Source organism: Schistocerca piceifrons, chromosome 1 (assembly GCF_021461385.2).
Source record: "Schistocerca piceifrons isolate TAMUIC-IGC-003096 chromosome 1, iqSchPice1.1, whole genome shotgun sequence".
Taxonomy (NCBI): domain Eukaryota; kingdom Metazoa; phylum Arthropoda; class Insecta; order Orthoptera; family Acrididae; genus Schistocerca; species Schistocerca piceifrons.
Window position 1 is genome coordinate 395,492,521 of NC_060138.1, and position 21,937 is coordinate 395,514,457.

The 21,937-nt window shown below is 44.6% G+C and overlaps 1 protein-coding gene across 1 annotated transcript in view; it reads left to right on the forward strand.

Moving 5' to 3' along the window:
- LOC124727359 (kinesin-like protein KIF12) overlaps positions 1 to 21,937 on the forward strand; it is a 300,689-nt gene that overhangs the window by 209,004 nt on the left and 69,748 nt on the right. The window contains exon 7 of the mRNA XM_047248469.1: positions 13,914 to 14,032. Coding sequence (XP_047104425.1) covers positions 13,914 to 14,032 — 119 coding nt within the window. The remainder of the gene's footprint in view (positions 1 to 13,913; positions 14,033 to 21,937) is intronic.

The window sequence follows — 21,937 nt, forward strand, 5'->3', positions numbered from 1 at the left end:
CGCAAAGCAAAAGGCCTGGAACAGTTGTGAGTGTCCGTTCTGAGCTTTTTCTGGCAAACACTTTGAACATGGCCTTTTTTATTACAGAAAAAGCAAATAGCTTGGCGTGATGGGCAATTCTCATGCGAATGTCGAGTAGCACACCGCGTGCATGATTTTAGCACTGCATTTGCTTGCTTGCGCGGCACACGTGGCGGAGAGCTTTGCGGCAGCTGCGCGGACGGGCGCGAGGACTGTTTACTGTTCCGCGCAGCGTGCCCGGTGGGCCGGTTAACCTGACACACGGGCGGCGAAATTTCAAATGATTCCTGAGCAAAGTCAAGTGTGTCTTGCCGGTCCAATATGTCTATCACTTGTTGAAGGGAGGGATTGACTAGTTTTAAAATCTGTTCCCTTATACGAACATCAGCATTGTTCTGTGCAATTGCATCACGTACCATGGTATCTGAATAAGGAAGTCCACATTCACACTCAAAAGCACAATCCCTAGTAAGGCCTTGCAAAGTTGCAACCCACTCCCTATTAGTCTGACCGGCCGTATGTTTTGTACGAAAGAACGTATACCGTTTGGCAACTACATTGACTGATTCTTTGAAATATGAATCTAATGCAGACAAAATTTCTTTGTAGGACAGTGTTGCCATGTCGCGTCAGGGAAATAATTTCAGTATCACACAGTAGGTGGACACTCCAACACAAGAAAGCAAAAAAGGCTGCCGCTCATTACCTGGAATTCTGTAGGTGGCGAGATGGAATCCAAATTGGCGTGACCACTCCGTCCAGCTATCCAGTGCCGCTTCAAAAGGACCAAAAGGTGGTGCAACTGCGTGTTGTGACTGCGGGAGCGGTGGAGCGGCGGCCGTCGCATCGTGTTGCATTGCACGTTGACCCTGGACTAGCTGTCCAAGTGCATCCAGTAAGGCCTGCGTCTGCTGATTCTGTAAGCGATAAAATTCGGACAGTACATCTGGAGATGGTGGCGAAGCCATTACACAAGTAAATCAGGGTAGTTTTGGTACAAACGCGAATTGGCTCGTCGCCAAACTGTTGTGACTTGGCAAGACAGCCAAGCCACTAGGAGGTAGCCGAAAGGCACGCGTTTAAGCTCACGCAGGCTGGCGTGAGATCTGGAACAGGTAAAGTAATTGAGACTAGCAAATAAAGTACGAAGCTGCTGGAATACTTAACTTTAATCCATAAGTGGTGAACATAGCGCTTGACGGTACATGCATCACAAGATAAATAGCAAATGATAATGGCGCCTTGCTAGGTCGTAGCTAATGATGTAGCTGAAGGCTATGCTAACTATCGTCTCGGCAAATGAGAGCGTAATTTGTCAGTGAAGCATCGCTAGCAAAGTCGGCTGTACAACTGGGGCGAGTGCTAGGAAGTCTCTCTAGACCTGCCGTGTGGTGGTGCTCGGTCTGCAATCACTGATAGTGGCGACACGCGGGTCCGACGTATACTACCGGACCGCGGCCGATTTAAAGGCTACCACCTAGCAGGTGTGGTGTCTGGCGGTGACACCACAAGTTAGATGACGATGCGTTTGGCTTTAGGAAAGGTAAAGGCATCAGAAAGGCAGTGCTGACGTTACGGTTGATAATGGTAGCATGACTGAATAAAAATGAGGACACGTTCATAGTATTTGTCGACTGGAAAAAACGTTCAACAACGTAAAATGGTCAAAGATGTCCGAAATTCTAAGGGAAACAGGGACAAGCTATAGGGAGAGACGAATAATATACAACAAGTGCAAGAGCCAAGAATAAAACATCAGAGTGGAAGACCAAGAACAAAGTGCTCGGTTTAAAAACGGTGTAAGGCAGGTGTGCAGTCTTTCGCCCTTGCTGTTAAATCCAAACATTGAAGAAGCAACGACGAAAATAAAAGAAAGATCATAGTGTGGGATTAAAATTCGAGGTCATCAGCGAAAATTGAGAAGAATTACAGGATGTGTTGAATTGAATGAACAAGCTAATGAGTATAGAATATGAACTGAGAGTAAATCTAAGAAAGACAACAGTAACGAGAAGTAGAAGAAATGAGAACAGTGAGAAACTTACATCAGGACTGATGGTTATGAATTAGATGAAGTTAAGGAATTCTGCTACCTAGGCAGCAAAACAACCAAAGATGGGCGGAGCAGGGAGGACATTAAAAGCAGGCTAGCAATGGCAAAAAGGGCATTCCTGACCAATAGAAGTTTGGTAGTATCAAGCCTTCATTTTGAGGAAGAAATTTCTGAAAGTATACATTTAGTGCATAGCATTGTATGGTAGTGAGAGATGGACTGTGGGAAAACCAGAAGAGAGTAGAAGCATCTGAGATGTGGTGCTACAGAAGAATGTTGAAAATTAGATCGATTGACAAGGTAAGGAATGAGGAGGTTTTGCGCAGAACCGACGAAGAAAGAAGTATATCGCGAACACTAACAAGAAGAAGGGAAGGAATGGTAGCACATATGGGCATAAGGGCATAACTTGCACCGTACTAGAGGGAGCTATAGAGGGTAAAAATTTTAGAGGAAAACAGAGATTGGAATACATCCAGCAGACAATTGTGGCCGTAGATTGAAAATGCTACTCTGAGATGTAAAGGTTGGCACAAGAGAAGAATCCGTGGAGGGATGCATCAAACCACTCAGAAGACTGATGAGTGAAAAATAAAAACAAAAAAAATTTAAAAAAAGACAGAATTAATTAAGCAGATGAAAACTTGGTGATATCACAGGGACAAATCTCCACGACTGTCTAGGAAATCTAACTGTAGCACTTCCGCGGTTATGGAAGTAGTCTTTCTTCTTGCATGTTAGCGTTTAAGAGCCATGTGTCAGTATAAAACTTAATTCTAACTACGCTGAACATAATACTTCAGCACAAATTAATTCTAAAATAGAGCTTTTACATATCGTATGTGGAATGCAGTGGGGTGAGTGGTCGTGGTGACGGGCCAGTGGGTCCAGAGACTCCCTCGTGGCAACGAGAAATTTTTATTCAACTTTAAATACACATCGTGTCTTTAGTAATGCGAGGCAGACCCGACCCCCTCCGGCGACCCTAAACGGCGTCAACTCGCAGGCGACAGCTTCCACCCTGGCGAAGAGATGCAACCGTAGGCGCCCTGCGACGCTGACATCGGGCCGACGATTGACCGGCAAACTGGCAATATTCCACGGTCTCGACGTCAGTGGCGTTCTGATACTTTAGCTGCGTTGGGGCTCCTCCGTGGAATGGACGCTCTCGGCAACTCTGGCCCGCACGCGTCCACTGCAGAGGCGAGTGGAGGCTGCCGAACAAATGTCTTCTGAAATAAGTCTGCGACGCGGAAGAGAGATCAGCGATGTGGCAGCAAGCACCACAAGGAGGCTCGCGCAGGAGGCGGCTATCCCGACCCGGTCTCGCACTCACGGCTGCACCTTCTTGTGCCCAGTTGTATCGTCATCTTGCATGGGCCTCGCATTGTGAAGATGCTGCTGAACTCTGAGTGAATCTAACACTCACATCTGCCTACACGATTCTGAGGGGGATTTGTTCCACTATTTGCCAGTCCCTGGCTACATAGCTCACAACATATCACACAAACAAAGTAAGAGCCTACGGAATATCAGACCAGCTGTTTGGGCTGGATTGAAGAGTTTTCAGCAAACAAACGCAGCATGTTGTTTTTAATGGAGAGACGTCTACAAACGTTAAAGTAACCTCTGGCGTGCCACAGGGGAGTGTTATGGGACCATTGCTTTTCACGATATATATAAATGACCTAGTAGATAGTGTCGGAAGTTACATGCGGCTTTTCGCGGATGATGCTGTAGTATACAGAGAAGTTGCAGCATTAGAAAATTGTAGCGAAATGCAGGAAGATCTGCAGCGGATAGGCACTTGGTGCAGGGAGTGGCAACTGACCCTTAACATAGACAAATGTAATGTATTGCGAATACATAGAAAGAAGGCTCCTTTATTATATGATTATATAATAGCGGAACAAACACTGGTAGCAGTCACTTCTGTAAAATATCTGGGAGTATGCGTGCGGAACGATTTGAAGTGGAATGATCATATAAAATTAATTATTGGTAAGGCGGGTGCCAGGTTGAGATTCATTGGGAGAGTCCTTGGAAAATGCAGTCCATCAACATAGGAGGTGGCTTACAAAACACTCGTTCGACCTATACTTGAGTATTGCTCATCAGTGTGGGATCCGTACCAGGTCGGGTTGACAGAGGAGACAGAGAAGATCCAAAGAAGAGTGGCGCGTTTCGTCACAGGGTTATTTGGTAACCGTGATAGCGTTACGGAGATGTTTAGCAAACTCAAGTGGCAGACCCTGCAAGAGAGGCGCTTTGCATCGCGGTGTAGCTTGCTGTCCAGGTTTCGAGAGGGTGCGTTTCTGGATGAGGTATCGAATATATTGCTTCCCCCTACTTATACCTCCCGAGGAGATCACGACTGTAAAATTAGAGAGATTCGAGCGCACACGGAGGCTTTCCGGCAGTCGTTCTTCCCGCGAACCATACGTGACTGGAACAGGAAAGGGAGGTAATGACAGTGGCAGGTAAAGTGCCCTCCGCCACACACCGTTGGATGGCTTGCGGAGTATAAATGTAAATGTAGAACAAGTGTCTTGCTCTGGAGTGGTGACATTGCCTAACCCACTTGGGCTATTACTGCTGTGCGATGCAGACTTGCGCTGAGTATGGCTAGCCATCTCTCACTGCTTTTGCGGATGTGTTATTCTAATGCACATGTCACAACATTGTATCTACCGGCCTGTGTTTGCCACTCAAATACTTCTTGGTGGCATCCTTACAACTTCTTATTAATCTAAATAAAAAAAATTGAGTAGCGACACTGCAATTCGGTAACGAACATTCCACGAGACAAAGTAGAGTTCTATTACTGCCTGAAGCGCATCGTTCTTCATATATTTTCTTCGCTACTCGCGCTGATTCTGTCTTTTCGTATTACTCCAATTTCTCATTCTTATTGGAAGAAGTCGTTGGTGTCAGTGGAGTAAGGAATACATTTTGTCGGTCACCATGTTTTCTTTCCGACATGCAATTCGTGTCCAGCTAGGTCAGAATAGCCAGTATTCAAAAGCCTCCAATTTCTTACTCTTACATACGGTCAATGGATGGCACGAGTGACTTGTTTACTTCGACTAACCCAAGTTTTTTACACAAAGTTCAGTTCAATTATAAAATTAAATTATGAACTGAGGTGGGTGGGCCGGCCGGGATGGCCGAGCGGTTCTAGGCGCTACAGTCTGGAACCGCGCGATCGTTACGGTCGCAGGTTCGAATCCTGCCTCGGGCGTGGATGTGTGTGATGTCCTTAGGTTAGTTAGATTTAAGTAGTTCTAAGTTCTAGCGGACTGATGACCTCAGAAGTTAAGTCCCTTAGTGCTCAGAGCCATTTGAACCATTTTTTGAGGTGAGTGGAAGGTTAGTTCAGTTTCACAACCATTCTTTGTACTATTCATAGAGTTCACATCAACTCATCATGGAGCTGAAAATAACTAAACTGCTATGTTTCCTACCTCTTTTCTGAAAAGAAGTCTCACAAAATATAATTTGCAGGCGTTGGACAAAAATATGGAAATATCACGAGTAACGCATGCTTGAACAGACACTATGTGATCAAAAGTATCCGAACACCTAGCTCAATATTACTTACAAGTTCCAGGCGCCCTCTATCGGTAATGCTGGAATTCAGTATGGTGTTGACCCACCATTATTAGCCTTGAAGACAGCTTCCACTCTCGCAGGCATACGTTCAATAACGTGCTGGAAGGTTTCTTGGGGAAACATGTAATCGCCATCCTCGAACTGCTCTTCAACAGTGGGGGGCAAGAAGGTGCTTAAAACATCAAGGCTAGGCCTGTGCTGTGATAGTGCTCCACAAAACAACAAGGAGTGCAAGCTCCCTCCATGAGAAACACCACCACAGCATAACACCACCGCCTCCGAATTTTACTGTTGCACTACACACTCTGGCAGATGACGTTCACCGGGCATTCGCCATACCCACGCCCTGCCATCGGATCGCCACGTGTGTGCCGTGATTCGTCACTCCACACAACATTTTTCCGCTGTTCAGTCGTCCAGTGTTTACGATCCTTACACCAAGCGAGGCGTCGTTTGGCATTTACCGGCGTGATATGTGGCTTATGAACAGCCGCTCGACCATGAAATCCAAGTTTTCTCACCTCCCGCCTAACTGTAATAGCGCTTGCAAAGCTTGCAATTGATCCTGATGCAGTTTAGAATTCCTTTGTGAAGGTGTGGATATATGTCTGCCTATTACACTTTACGACCCTCTTCAACTGTCGGCGGTCGCTGTCAGTCAACAGACGAGGTCGGCCTGTACGCTTTTGTGCTGTACGTGACCCTCCACGTTTCCACGTCACTGTCACGTCGGAAACAGTAGACCTTGGGATGTTTAGGAGTGTGGAAATCTCGCGTACAGACGTATGACACAAATGACACCCACTCACTTGACAACGTTCGAAATCCGTGAGTTCTGCGGAGCGCCCCATTCTGTTCTCTCACGGTGTCTAATGGCTACTGACGTCGCTGATATGGAGTACTTGGCAGTAGATGGGAGCATAATGTACCTAATATGAAGAACGTACGTTTTTGGGGGTGTCCGGATACTTTTGATCACATAGTGCCCTACTGTATTTCACCACAAACGCCACCTATGCAATGTGCTCAATACGTTTCAAGTGTGAATCGAGGTCAGAGCAGTGTTTTATGTAGTTCTGAGTGCGTTATGTCGGAGGTAAGTGAATTCGAAGATGCGTAAACGGTTGGTGCTCGTTTGACGTTTCAAGAGGCGCCATATCGAAGATTTATACCACATGCAGGGAAAGCGGAGAAACATCATTGGCTAAGTTACAATGTGGACGAAAGTGTATGTGTGTTGGGTGATCGTGACGGACGGTTGTTGGACAGGATCGTGACGAAAGATAAGCGGATGGTAGATGAAAACGGAACTGCAGAACTGAATGTAGCACTCGCGAACCCTGTCAGCACCAAAACAGCACGGAGGGAAATCCGTAAGCAAAGAACTGCAAGGCGAGCGGGAATTCCAAAACCAGTCATCAATGATGCAAATGTCATTAACACGAAACTGTGGCGGTGAAACCATGAAACCTGGACTTTGGAGCAATTGAAGACAGACATTTGATCGGATGAGTCTTGTTTCACACTGTTTCCAATTTCTGGCCGAGTTTACGTCCCAAGAGTAGAAAATGGCGGGGTTCGGTGATGATTTTGCACCATTGTCCGGTTATTGATGGGCCCTACGGTTGCTCTGCTAGGTCGCATTACCGCCAAGGTTTGTGTGACCACTTCTGCTCATTAGGCCCGTCCGACGATAGCATGTTTGCTCCCCAGCGGTGAGGCTGCGTTCGAAGGCGACAGAGGCTCTGCTCACACAACTGGCATCGTCCGTGACTGGTTTTATGACCACCAAGATGAACTGTCACATCTCCTCTCGCCATCACAGTCACCGAATCGCAATGTTATTGAGCCTTTGTGGTCTGCTTTGCTAAGAAGGGTGCGTGGTCGCTGTCCGCCTGCGTCATCATTACCATGGTAACGTATTGTGGTGTTTCCAAATTTTTATCTCCTCCTGCAGTTCAACAATGCACAAACAGTGCAGTCTCCAGACCATCCGAGCTAGTGAAAGATTTGAGTACAATAATCGATGGTGTGATCTCATCAGTCACACTTAAACTCAGGTAGTTGGATGCAGCCACTTAGGCGAAGTGATTTTCATAGCTCTGTTTACTTCATCGGTTCCTTTGTCATTCTTGTCCTCAATGCCTCTCCTCACAAATCAAATACCTATCACCATTCCATAACTGCAGTACCAGGGCAGATACGTATAGCATCTTGGTTCTGTTCTTCCGTAGCACTAAATCTTTCTCCATCTCCTTCTGCCTTTCGTCCGCCCCGATAACTCAGTGGTCAGTGACGCGGTCTGTTACCCCAAGGGGCCCGGTTGCGATTCTCGGCTGGGTCGGAGATTTTCTCCACTCAGGGACTGGGTGTCCTCATTATCATTTCATCATCATCATAAGTGAAAGGCAACGGGAAACCACCACTGGAATCACTCCCCTAGACGGTCATGCGGTGGACCTCTCTGGCGAGGCTTCCCCCATGACAAGACCTGTCGTAAGACAGAACACGAAGTTTGTTTTATTTTTTTCTCCATTTCGGCCACAGAATGTGGAACAAATTGACCTGTAACTTTCGTCTCAGGCAAAACCACTCTGCATTCAGGATGAAATTAAGGCTTTAATTGTTATCATTGGCATTGCTTCCCTCGCGGTATATCTCAACTGTTTTCTTTCTGCCCAACAAAAAATGGTTCAAATGGCTCTGAGCACTATGGGACTTAACTTCTGAGGTCATCAGTCCCCTAGAGCTTAGAACTACTTAAACCTAACTAATATAAGGACATCACACACATCAATGCCCGAAGCAGAATTCGAACCTGCGACCGTAGCGATCGCGCGGTTCCAGACTGAAGCGCCTAGAACCGCTCGGCCACATCAGGCCGGCTCAGCCCAACAGGTAACCAGCATCTACCATATTAAAAACCATCTGTGCTAGTCTCATGCTTTTCTATTTTTTTCCTTCTATCTAATCTTCTAATCTTACCCAAATATTTCTCTTTCTTCCTCTGACTAATCAACTTTCTGTACACATTTGTTCCGTCTGTACTGTAGCCACTCATTTGTTAGTTGTCATTACTCACATCTGACGACGTAATTGGGAAAAAAGTCCTTCATATAATGTTAATAACACTACATGTCTTAAATTCCATATAATCATTACTATTCATATTGTCAACATCGTCCTCGTCGTCGTCATCTCTAATACCCACTCTGATACCTACTTCATCAAGGTGCGGCTGATGTTAGTATCACGGGGGCACTACTCCCAACTTCACATCATGCACGCCTTCTAGAAACATAACTAACGAAATGATAACAGCACAGTCTTCCAAAGACACATTTTATTATAAGAACACAAATAACTTCAAGCTTGGTGTGCAATGCAAGTCCACAACAGTCCTATTAGAGACTAAGTCCAATGTCACAATGCACTTTCTGTCCTTTTGTAAACACTGTCGAAGAGTGTCCTTCTTCGGTCCGATACACGGACCCACTCAAAGACTCGCTCTGGGGCATCTCGTGGCGCCCTCTCGGTTCCAGAACTGACTTCAGAGCTGAGTGCCAGCTAAGCCGCAGCGGGTTATAATTAAACTTTCGCTGTTTCAGAGGGCTGCTATTGAAAAGCGGTCATCGTAGGGCAACGAAACATTGTAGAAACATTTTTAAGGACGAGCGTAAGAGAAATAACGAATAAATTATTAAAAGGAAACTCTTTTTTAAATTTCACACAAAGGGAATAACATTTGTTAATTGCGTACTATTTTACGTTCCATGTCACAAACGTATTCAGTGTTACGACCGTCTGCATCCACGACAGCCTGGAATAGTACTACATATGGCTCTTCTGTTGTCCGAAGCAACGGTGGATAACAGAATGTTCAGTTGTCGTGACACAACTCGTGCACTGTTTGAAGATCGCACACTGCGCTCACATTTTCAGCCATGGGAACAGTAATAGCTCCCATGAGGAACTGCCAAATCGCCAGTTAATTCAAACTTGCCATTTCCGTTCTTCAGTTCCGGTGCGGAAAGAGAACCTTTCCGTATTCCTTTGATGCGTCGATACTTGCGAAGAGCAACAACACTATTGCTGTTCATGAAGATAGTAACTGTTGTCGAAAGAACAGATACCAATGATGACGGTGCAGCTTCTCTAGAATAAATAATGATTACCTGAAACCCTCAGCTGCCGACAGGTGTTGTTGATATACCTCGATGTGGACAGCTGAAAATGTGTGCCCCGACCGGGACTCGAACCCGTGCTCTCCTGCTTACATGGCAGACGCTCTATCAATCTGAGCCACCGACGTTCTCGCTTCCCGCGCCCGGGTTCCCGGGTTCGATTCCCGGCGGGATAAGGGATTTTCTCTGCCTCGTGATGACTGGGTGTTGTGTGATGCCCTTAGGTTGGTTAGGTTTAAGTAGTTCTAAGTTCTAGGGGACTGATGATCATAGCTGTTAAGTCCCACAGTGCTCAGAGCCATTTGAACCATTTTTGAGCCACCGAGGACACAGATGAATAGCGCGACTGCAGGGAGTTATCCCTTGCACGCTTCCCGTGAGACCCACATTCCCAATTGTCCGCAATCTACATACGTAATGGTCCTAATAGATATTTGCCCATCCACTCATTACTCGCACCAACTAAGGTGACGATTCCCGTAAGAGTTCGGGCAACCTTTGCGCATTCGCACAGACGAAGGTCGATGGCCGGGTAGACTTTAACTATATATGAAGATAGTAACTGTTCTCGAAAAAACAGGTACCACTGATGTCCGTGCACCTTAGCTGGCACGAGTATTAAGTGGATGGGCAAATATCTATTAGGAACATTACGTATGTAGTTTGTGGACAGCTGGGAATGTGGGTCTCACGGGATAGCCGGCACGGTAGCTCAGCGTGTTCGGTCAGAGGGTTAGCTACCCTCTGTAACAAAAAAACTGAGTGAACATATCAACGGAGAAACTAAATGGATGTCATTGGACGTCCGCCCCGAACAAATTCAACGAACAATATAGAACAAAATGAGATCAACAAAAAAAAGTCCCGGTCAGGGCACACATTTTCGGCTGTCCCCACCGAGGTATATCAACAACACTCGTCGGCAGCTGAGGGTTTCAATTAATTATCGCCATTGCTGTTGGTTTGATAAAACAGCTTTACAAGAAAAGCTCTGCTCGCCTCGTACAGGCTCATGTTGACTGTCTGCAGCTGCTTGTGTTTCATCTCTATGTCGCCGTACCAGTTCCCGCACCTAACGGCAGGCCATGACATTAACACTACTAACAATGCAAATCTGCAGCTCACAGTCTGAACACCAGTCCTATAAAGTTGGATACCCTTACTGAACATAGTTTTCCATCTACACTGTCTCAGGTAGCGAAAGTTTAGCTATAACCACGTTGTTCATAAAGAGGAGACAGCGCGGTATGACAGTCCGGCTCCGCGCTTTCAGCTGCTAGCGCTAAGTCGTACCACACCTTTGCGCAATTCGGTGCACGTGACAAGCGACGTCGAACATAGTCCCTTATCATTGGTGACCTCTGTGGGTGGCTGCTGGATTACGTCGTCCTAGCTTCGCATGATGGATATGCAGTGGTAGTTACACCCGTGGCTGTTGGATAGACTATATACTAGGGGCTATGATGCGTGTCACGGTCTCATTACCAACGTCACCATAGACTGCTCTGCAAAATTTAAGGACGAGCTAAATAAAGCAACATAAAATATTAAGTAATCGGCGGAAATGAATAATAGTGCGGGAGCATGTTGCCACAAATCTCCCAGTCGAGCATAGAAAGTCAGAAGTCAAGTGGCGAAAAGCCAGCATTTCTGTAATGCCAAATAGGGCTGGTCCCGCAACACGAGGTGGCTGAAGGAGTGGGAAAAGGGAGGGTACGTCAATCACTGCGCAATTTACGGTGCACTGTGGTAGTGTTCTTCATTGCAACGTGGCCCAGAGACAACATATGAGCGACTTTACAATGGGGATAATCATGGGAAGACTAGAAGAAGGACGAAATGTGACAAGTGTACCCCGGAAGTTTGGTACTGCTCACAGCATTGTTCGACGTGCATAGCTAGCGTTCCTGCCCAAAAGAGAAAAAAAATGGTTCAAATGGCTCTAAGTATTTTGGGACTTAACATCTGAGGTCACCAGTCTCCTAGACTTAGAGCTACTTAAACCTAACTAATGTAAGGTCATCACACACATCCATGGCCGAGGCAGGATTCGAACCTGCGACCGTAGCAGCAGCGCGGTTCCGGACTGAAGCGCCTAGAACCGCTCGGCCACAAGGCCGGAGCCCAAAATAGGAGATGGTCGACCACGGTGTACTACAGCAGCAGTTGACCACTATATTGTGCAACAGGCAAGAAGGGACCCACGTCAAACAGCTGGTGCAATTGCAATGCCACGATCCACAGTAGGACGGTGACTACGTGGAGACGGTCCCTCCGCTGGACAACCAGTACGTTGTGTTCTGCTGACACCCGCCAGTGGAGGAACAGATCGCGATTTTGGCAAGAGCTTATGGGCTGAATCAACGAGGAATGCGGTGGTGTGGTCCTCTCGAATGAGAGCAGATTAAGTCTGATTACTGATTCTGGGCGTACTCTCATATAGCAGTAGGTTGTAACACGTAATGTACCCACGAACGTTGTCAAACATGATCGTTTTGGGGATCCAGGTGTATGGTATGAGGAGGCATAATGTTGCCTCAGCACACGGCACGCTCACCAATCAACGCTATTGTGACACTGTACTCCTACACCGTGTGCGTCTTTTGAGGAGGGCGTTCGGCCCTGACTTCAATCTTACGCATGACAATGCGCGACCGCATCTAATAGCGCAGATGTAGAAGCTCTTGGAAGGAGGTGAATCGACTGGCCTGGCCGTTCTCCCCTCTTGAGTTCCATCGAGCACACGTCGGATGCGTTGGGAAGACGTATTGTAGCAGTTGTCAAAAGCGCTGATGGAGGAATGGAAAGCCCTACCACAGGAACTCGTTACCAACCTCGTGGCCAGTAAGGGAGTTATTCCAGAGCCTTCTCTGCTTCTGTGGTAATCACACACCCAATTAAGAATCATATCCCACCTTTTATTATGTCCACGGGACCAACATATATTTCGTGGACTTCAGTGTAATTATTGTCTTTCATGATCGAAGAAGACGAAATGAATTAAAATTTGTGGTGTGGCCGGGATTAGAACCCGGGTCTTCTTGCTTCTTTTTTTTTTTTTTTTTTTTTTTTTTAATCTGATTTTGTTCGCATTTGTTCGTTGTATCTGCTCGGGGCGGACGTCGTCAGACATCCGATTAAGTTCGTTGATGATCAATTAACTCAGTTTTTGTTATTACGGAGGGTACGTAACCCTCTGGCCGAACACACTGAGCTACCGTGCCGGCTGCTTGTTAGGCAGAAATGCTAACCGTTACACTACACAGCACAATGGTCAACATTGCTGCACGAACTACCCAAGCTGAGTGCCCTCCCGAACACAAATTTCAATTCATTTTCCCTTACATATCGGAGAGCCCTGGCAGTAGTGACAATATATAAGGGAAAATGAATTGAAGTTTGTGTTGGGGAGGACACTCACCTTAGGTAGCTCATGTAGAAGTGTTGACTATGGTGCTATGGTAGTGTAATGATTAGTATTTTGCCTCGCAAGCAAGAAGACCCGGGTTCAAGTCCCGGCCACAGCACAAATTTTAATTCATTTCATCTGCTTCGATCATTATCGTAGATAATAAAAAGAGACTTAAATGTCTCAAGGAAACATTTAATTATAAGATCTATTGTCTTTCAATAAAAGTGTCATTTCCGTTCGTCTGACTGGGTATTTCTGTAGGTTACCTTATATGCTATACTGTAGCACTTCTTTCTACGTATGGTCCAAGTTTCATCGAGCTACCTTTTTGGCACTGACATGTCATGCGGAAGCTACTTTCGTTCTTAAGTTTCGCACACTAGTGTATATTGCTCACGCACTCTACAAATTGTAATGTTGTCTCCCAAAAAATGTTTGGTTGGATGTAAGAGAGGGCATGAGGTACTAAAACTTGCCAGGCGAACGAAATGCGTAAGTAAGTAATTACAACATTCACTAAAGCAACACTAAGCACAGCATTCTCACAGAGAGGATGAGAAGGAGGGCATTTCTGTTCGTGACGCTCGTGTTCCCCTATGCAGAGTGTGTGAAGCAGTGTACCTGTCCCCAGGGTACTGCATCGCCTCGCTGAGCGACAGCAGGAAGAAAGCGGGCCACATCCCGTACCGAGACAGCAAGCTCACCAAGCTGCTCGCAGACAGCCTCGCCGGCAGCGGAGTCACGCTCATGGTAAGGCTCTCCTAAATTAAAAAAAAACCAGGTGTAACCACTTGCCGACTATGTAAACAATTTCTCTACCGAATCTCGTACATCTAAAATTGTTTTGAAAGGATCGCCTTATCGTTATGTACTACAAAATTTCAGTATCGATCGATACACTGCAAGGGGACTATAGAGGACTAGTATCGCCTGTGGTCGAAATTACACCAAGTGCATCAGTGGACCTGATCTGTGATGAATTATACCATGTATCTTAAAGTATCTGAAATTTTAGGCGCAGAACAGATCCGTGGCAGTGCTAGCTACGTGTGTTCTTGAAATAATTCTTTGTTTTCTCTTTAATTGTTCGATCATTTGAAGGGAGTCTTTGATACACTGCATTGAAAAATAAATTTTGTGTTAATAGAGCGAAATTAAATTACCCTTGTAACAACACAATGTAAATGCCGTTGTATCGTGTAAAGTCACCTCAGACGCGAAATGTTTTGCATTATACAGGGTGATTCAAAAAGAATACCATAACTTTGAAAATGTGTATTTAATGAAAGAAACATAATATAACCTTCTGTTATACATCATTACAAAGAGTATTAAAAAGGTTTTTTTTTCACTCAAAAACAAGTTCAGAGATGTTCAATATGGCCCCCTCCAGACACTCGAGCAATATCAACCCGATACTCCAATTCGTTCCACACTCTCTGTAGCATATCAGGCGTAACAGTTTGGATAGCTGCTGTTATTTCTCGTTTCAAATCCTCAATGGTGGCTGGGAGAGGTGGCCGAAACACCATATCCTTAACATACCCCCACAAGAAAAAATCGCAGGGGGTAAGATCAGGGCTTCTTGGAGGCCAGTGATGAAGTGCTCTGTCACGGGCTGCCTGGCGGCCGATCCATCGCCTCGGGTAGTTGACGTTCAGGTAGTTACGGACAGATAAGTGCCAATGTGGTGGCGCTCCATCCTGCTGAAATATGAATTGTTGTGCTTCTTGTTCGAGCTGAGGGAACAGCCAATTCTCTAACATCTCCAGATACTGTAGTCCAGTTACAGTAGCACCTTCGAAGAAAAAGGGACCAAAAACTTTATTGGCTGAAATGGCACAGAAAACGTTCACCTTAGGCGAGTCACGTTCATACTGAGTTGTTTCCCGCGGATTCTCAGTGCCCCATATACAGACATTGTGACGGTTGACTTTCTCGTTAGTGTGGAAAGTTGCTTCATCACTAAACACAATCTTTGAAACGAAAGATTCATCTGTTTCCATTTGAGCAAGGATAAAATCACAGAAATCGATTCGTTTAATCTTATCAGCTGCAGACAGTGCTTGAACCAATTTCAGACGATAAGGTTTCATAACTAACCTTTTTCGTAGGACTCTCCATACAGTTGATTGTGGAATTTGCAGCTCTCTGCTAGCTCTGCGAGTCGATTTTCCTGGGCTGCGAACAAATGCTTGCTGGATGCGTGCTACATTTTCATCACTCGTTCTCGGCCGTCCAGAACTTTTCCCTTTGCACAAACACCCATTCTCTGTAAACTGTTTATACCAACGTTTAATACACCACCTATCAGGAGGTTTAACACCATACTTCGTTCGAAATGCACGCTGAACAACTGTCGTCGATTCACTTCTGCCGTACTCAATAACACAAAAAGCTTTCTGTTGAGCGGTCGCCATCTTAGCATCAACTGACGCTGACGCCTAGTCAACAGCGCCTCAAGCGAACAAATGTACAACTAAATGAAACTTTATAGCTCCCTTAATTCGCCGACAGATAGTGCTTAGCTCTGCCTTTTGTCGTTGCAGAGTTTTAAATTCCTAAACTTGTGGTATTCTTTTTGAATCACCCTGTAAAATCTGAAATACAAATTCATCAAACCGCAATTACAGTTCTTAAAATCATACATTTAAATGTATCTTTCAGGACAACAATAGAATTATCGTTACCGACATGGGCATCATCCCTACTACTTTTTCTGCCAAAAAATTGTCTCCCTAGCCCTTTGTCTTTCAGTCCGACCCGTTAACGTTCTTCTTCGAGGCATAGCCCAAAACAAATACAGTTTCCTTATAATACGAGACGCTGTACCTGCTCGAAATGAAGATACTGAGAATCCTCCCTCACAGCCAGCCCATCCCGATCATTTGTAGTCAGGGTGTTAAAGACGTGGATATGCGAATAGAGTCCACTATCTCTGAGAATACACTTCATTCAGATGTTTTAGATTACATGTACGATAACCACACACACAAGGCAATACATACAGCTATTGCACAGTGAAGTACATACTAATTTTTGTCCCTCTTAATACATGAAAGCAGTTCCATGCAATTTATTGCGTTAAGAAAGAAGCTTACAGGCAACGAGGAAGAGGACTCTTGGGTAAATGACTAGTTTGCAAATGTCTTAAATTACAGTTATAATTTAACCTTGCAACTTTGTTGATTTTTATGGTTTTTTTATGATAATTCAGTGTGTAACAAACATTTTGCGTTTATTCTCATTGGGTTTTGCACCTAATATTCATAAGTAGAACACACACTCGGATCATCAAGTCAGTCCATTCGGAAACTCTTTGTAATTGAGTTCCATAACAACTTTTTATGCCATATTTACATGGATTAAAAATTCATAACTTACGAAGTATTTAGTCTTCAGCAGAAAGTCTAGCTTATGTTGTAGAACTTCATAAGCAGAGTATCCTTTGAAAACTATGATTCGTACATTAGACAAAAAGTTACAAGGAAAGCCATTTTGTAAATATACGAACTGAGAAACCTTCGAAGGTTGAAAATTGCCTTACTCTATCTTGGGATGACTTCTGTGAACTAAAACTGCCTGGCCCGATGAGTAGTATACTCGTTTCTCTTCTTCTTTCCCAGTTTTATTTGTAGTTTCAGCCGGTTTCCTACTTTCCTTGTCTCCTTAGTTGACCATACTGCCCCTTTTTTGGCCGAGTTTATTGTCCGCATATCTTCATTCTTCAAACGTAGTATTATATTTTGCCCTGCAGCTATTTTAAGTCTCTCAATAACTTTTAATTTTCAGTCTATTCCATTACTAAATCTCGGCATTAAAAATCACTAGCTGATTATGCTTCTTCCAAAAAAGCCAGTCTTTATACTTATGTTTCAAACTTTGGAATGGAATGAATTATTATCGTTTAGAGTAAACCCACTAACAAATCCATTTATTTTCTTAAAAATTAAATGTATAATACAAATTACATTTCCACCTTTTGCTGTAGGTTCCCCAGGAATGAAATAGATTTTCGCTTTTTTCATTGATGAACTTCGTGTTTTGGTTCAAGTATTAGCACTACATACTATGAAAGCATGCCTTTTTCGTTTTATAAGATGCTTTGAGGATTATCATTTCTAAATAAATACCAATGTGACAGGTGATGTAATGTTAATGTGAATCCATTCCCAATGTGACGATGAACTACGACATCTTCCTTGTATGTATAAAGAAATATAATTTGATAATTACGATGTGTAATACCTAATATCACACACGTTCTTGAAAATAACAAGTAGTCGAAATTAACACATCGATTTAAATAAAGATCGTTTACACACGGCCTACTGTGGACCATATTTTCTTTTATTAAGTATTTAGAGGCTGTGGATCCAAACAGAAACAAAATTTTAACTTCCTTGTTAATTTATTAGCGCTCTTTTTATCTGCCTTGAATCTATTCCAATCCACCTCACTCCCAGAGCTTAATCATATGTGATATAGTTTCTTCCTTTCCTCAGCCATCCCAAACTACTCCGTGGTCATCAATTAAGTTCTTACTCTTCTCTCCCTTTTCTTTCCTAAAGCCTCCCCCGCTGCTTCCTTAATCGACTGTTTCACTGGCACTCCACTCCTGTATTCAGTCTTAGATTTAATCTTCGCCAGCACAAACGTTTCACGCTTACTTTTTGCAGTGATGTTTCGGATATTTTGGACCCTTTATGATTGTACTCCAAGATCTTTTCCCTTCTCCTCCTCTTTTATCTTGATATTCAACGGAAAAGCAATTTTTGAAGCAACTTTATAAAAACGGAGCCACAGTCTATTCCACTTTCTAACCTTACATCTTGTACGTGGTTCACCCTCTGTCTGCGCACTATTACTTTGCCCATAATTGATTTTAGTTTACGTGAGGGATTATCCCAAGTGTATTTATGAATTTTTTAATGCTGGAATTGGACATTCGTAACATTGTACTTCTGAACCTTACAGAAGTTAATCAATTTCCTGCCGTTACCACTCTCTACATCCTCTCCCCATCGACATATACTTTCACCATTTATAATCTTTTTCCAATTCATCCTTTTAAGTTTCGCATTATTAACAATTCACGTCCATCTGGACATTCGTCAACCACCTTGTGTAGGTAATCGAAGAAGTCTCTCTTCTTCTCCTCAGGGGCATCTTCGTTAGGGCCACACACCCTAGTTAATTTCAGTTTTTTATTGTTATGCTGATTATTGTTTCACTCACCTCCATCGAATTAATCATTCCTGGCTACCATTTTCTTTCCACAGGAACTGCTGCCTCTAAATTTGCTCTTTCACTATATTCCACTTTACTTCAACAGAGAATACAGTCTACACTCACCCCTTGTCCACATCCTTCTTCGTTTCTGTCAGTATCAGGGTACCTACTTTCAGCACTTCCATTTCTTTAATTATGTTCTCACGTGAAATAAATAGACCAGGAAGTAGCTAATATTGACGAGAAGTAACTTCTGCCATGCACATTACAGTGGTTGACAGAGGACGTAGTGTTCAAAAATGGTTCAAATGGCTCTGAGCACTATGGGACTTAACATCTGAGGTCATCAGTCCCGTAGAACTTAGAACTACTTAAACCTAAATAACCTAAGGACATCACACACATCCATGCCCGAGGCAGGATTCGAACCTGCGACCGTAACGGTCTCGCAGTTCCAGACTGACGCGCCTAGAACCGCTTGGCCACACCGGCCGGCAGTACGTAGTGTGTCTCGGTGGCTCAGAGGTAAAATGTCAAATTACAAGCCATAGGTCACTGATACAGTTCCAAGTCACTCGTGTGACTTTATTCTCTCCCACCACTTCCTTAATCTCTGTCAGTGTTTGTCAATGCGAAAATTGGCGAGTTGCACCATGACTCGGAGCCCACGTTAGACTGTAGCTCCCCTACAACTGGCTGGTTCATAGCCCCGAATGAAGTCACCAGCTTACTACCTCCAATATGACCATGCCTAGTAAGGCACTGTGGTGATCAAAACAACATTCGGGTCGATGAGAGCTTTACTTTGTAGATTTAAAACAGGAAATGGAATACGTTAATGTAGTATGTAAAATACCCTCTAGAGTAACTATACTCTGAGGTGACAAAAGTCGTGGAACAGTGATACACATATAGAAATGGCGGTGGTATCGCGTACTCAAGGTATAAAAGGGCAAGGCATTGGTGGAACTATCATTTGTTCTCAGGTGCTTCATAGCTTCCCGTCGTGATTATGGCCGCAAGAACGGAATTAACAGACTTGGCAACGCCGAATGGTAGTTGGAGCTAGTCGCATGGGACATTCCGGTTATAAAATCGTTAGGGAATTCAATATTCCGAGATCCACAGTGTCAAGAGCGTGCCGAGAATACCACATTTCACGCATTACCTCTCATTACGGACGGCGCAGTGGCTGATGGCCTTTATTTTAACGACCGAGAGCAGCGGCGTTTACGTACAGTTGTCGGTGCGAACAGACAAACAACACTGCACAAAATAACCGCAGAAATCAATGTGGGACACAGGACGAACGCAACGGTTAGAATAATGAGACGAAATTTGACGTTCATGGACTATGGTAACAGATGACCGATGCGAGTGCCTTTGTTAATGGCACGACATCGCCTGCAGCGCCTCTCCTGGTTGAAATGGCTCTGAGCACTATGGGACTTAACATCTGAGGTCATCAGTCCTCTAGACTTAAAATTACTTAAACCTAACTAACCTAAGGACATCCCTCACATCCATGCCCGAGGCGGGATTCGAACCTGCGACCGTAGAAGCAGGGCGGTTCCGGACTGAAGGGCCTAGAACCGCTTGGCCACAGTGGCCGGCCTAATTGAATTCTGTAATAATTTACAGCTAGTAATAGCGAATACTCTGTTCAGGAAACATAAGAGGAGAAGGTTGCACTTGGAAAAGGCCGGGTGATGCTCTAAGATTTCAGTTAGATTACATCATGGTCAGACAGAGAATCCAAAGTCAGATATTGGATTGTAAGGCCAGAAGCAGATATGGACTCAGATCACAATGTAGTAGGCTGAAGTTCAAGATATTAATCAGGAATAATCAATACGCAAAGGTACTAAGGAATGACAAGATATGCTCGAAGTTCTCTAAAGCTGTAGATAGAGAAATAAGGAATAGCTCAATAAGCAGTATATTTGAAGAGGAGTGGACATCTCTAAAAAGGGCACTCACAGAAATTGGAAAGAAAAACATACGTACATCGAAGGTAACTGCGATGAAACCATGGGTAACAGAAGAAATACTTGTTTTGTAAATAAAACTGCCTTTTCCCGCTGTTAGCATTCTTCAGCCAATCGATGAAACAAGGAAGTATAAAAATGTTCAGGGAAATTCAGGAATAAAGAAATACAAGTCACTGAGGAATGAAATAAATAGGAAGTACAGGGAAGCTAAGGCGAAGCGGTTGCATAAAAAATTAGAAGAAATCGAAAAGGAAATGAATGTCGGAAGGACTGCCTCAGCATATAGCGAGATCAAAATAATGTTAGGTGAAATTAAAAGCAAAGGTGATAATATTAAGAATGAAACGGGAATACCACTGTTAAATGCAGAGGAGAGAGCTAACAGGTGGAAAGAGTACTTCCAGGGCCTCTATGAGGGGGAAGATTTGTCTGCGATGTGCTTCAGTGTGGTTTGCAGAATATCCATGTAGATGAAGATGTGGTAGAAGAAGAAACAGGAGTCGATTTAGAAGAGATAGGTGATCCAATATTAGAATCAGAATTTAAGAGAGCTTTGGAGGACTTAAGATCAAATAAGGCAGAAGAAATACACTCCTGGAAATTGGAATAAGAACACCGTGAATTCATTGTCCCAGGAAGGGGAAACTTTATTGACACATTCCTGGGGTCAGATATATCACATGATCACACTGACAGAACCACAGGCACACAGACACAGGCAACAGAGCATGCACAATGTCGGCACTAGTACAGTGTATATCCACCTTTCGCAGCAATGCAGGCTGCTATTCTCCCATGGAGACGATCGTAGAGATGCTGGATGTAGTCCTGTGGAACGGCTTGCCATGCCATTTCCACCTGGCGCCTCAGTTGGACCAGCGTTCGTGCTGGACGTGCAGACCGCGTGAGACGACGCTTCATCCAATCCCAAACATGCTCAATGGGGGACAGATCCGGAGATCTTGCTGGCCAGGGTAGTTGACTTACACCTTCTAGAGCACGTTGGGTGGCACGGGATACATGCGGACGTGCATTGTCCTGTTGGAACAGCAAGTTCCCTTGCCGGTCTAGGAATGGTAGAACGATGGGTTCGATGACGGTTTGGATGTACCGTGCACTATTCAGTGTCCCCTCGACGATCACCAGTGGTGTACGGCCAGTGTAGGAGATCGCTCCCCACACCATGATGCCGGGTGTTGGCCCTGTGTGCCTCGGTCGTATGCAGTCCTGATTGTGGCGCTCACCTGCACGGCGCCAAACACGCATACGACCATCATTGGCACCAAGGCAGAAGCGACTCTCATCGCTGAAGACGACACGTCTCCATTCGTCCCTCCATTCACGCCTGTCGCGACACCACTGGAGGCGGGCTGCACGATGTTGGGGCGTGAGCGGAAGACGGCCTAACGGTGTGCGGGACCGTAGCCCAGCT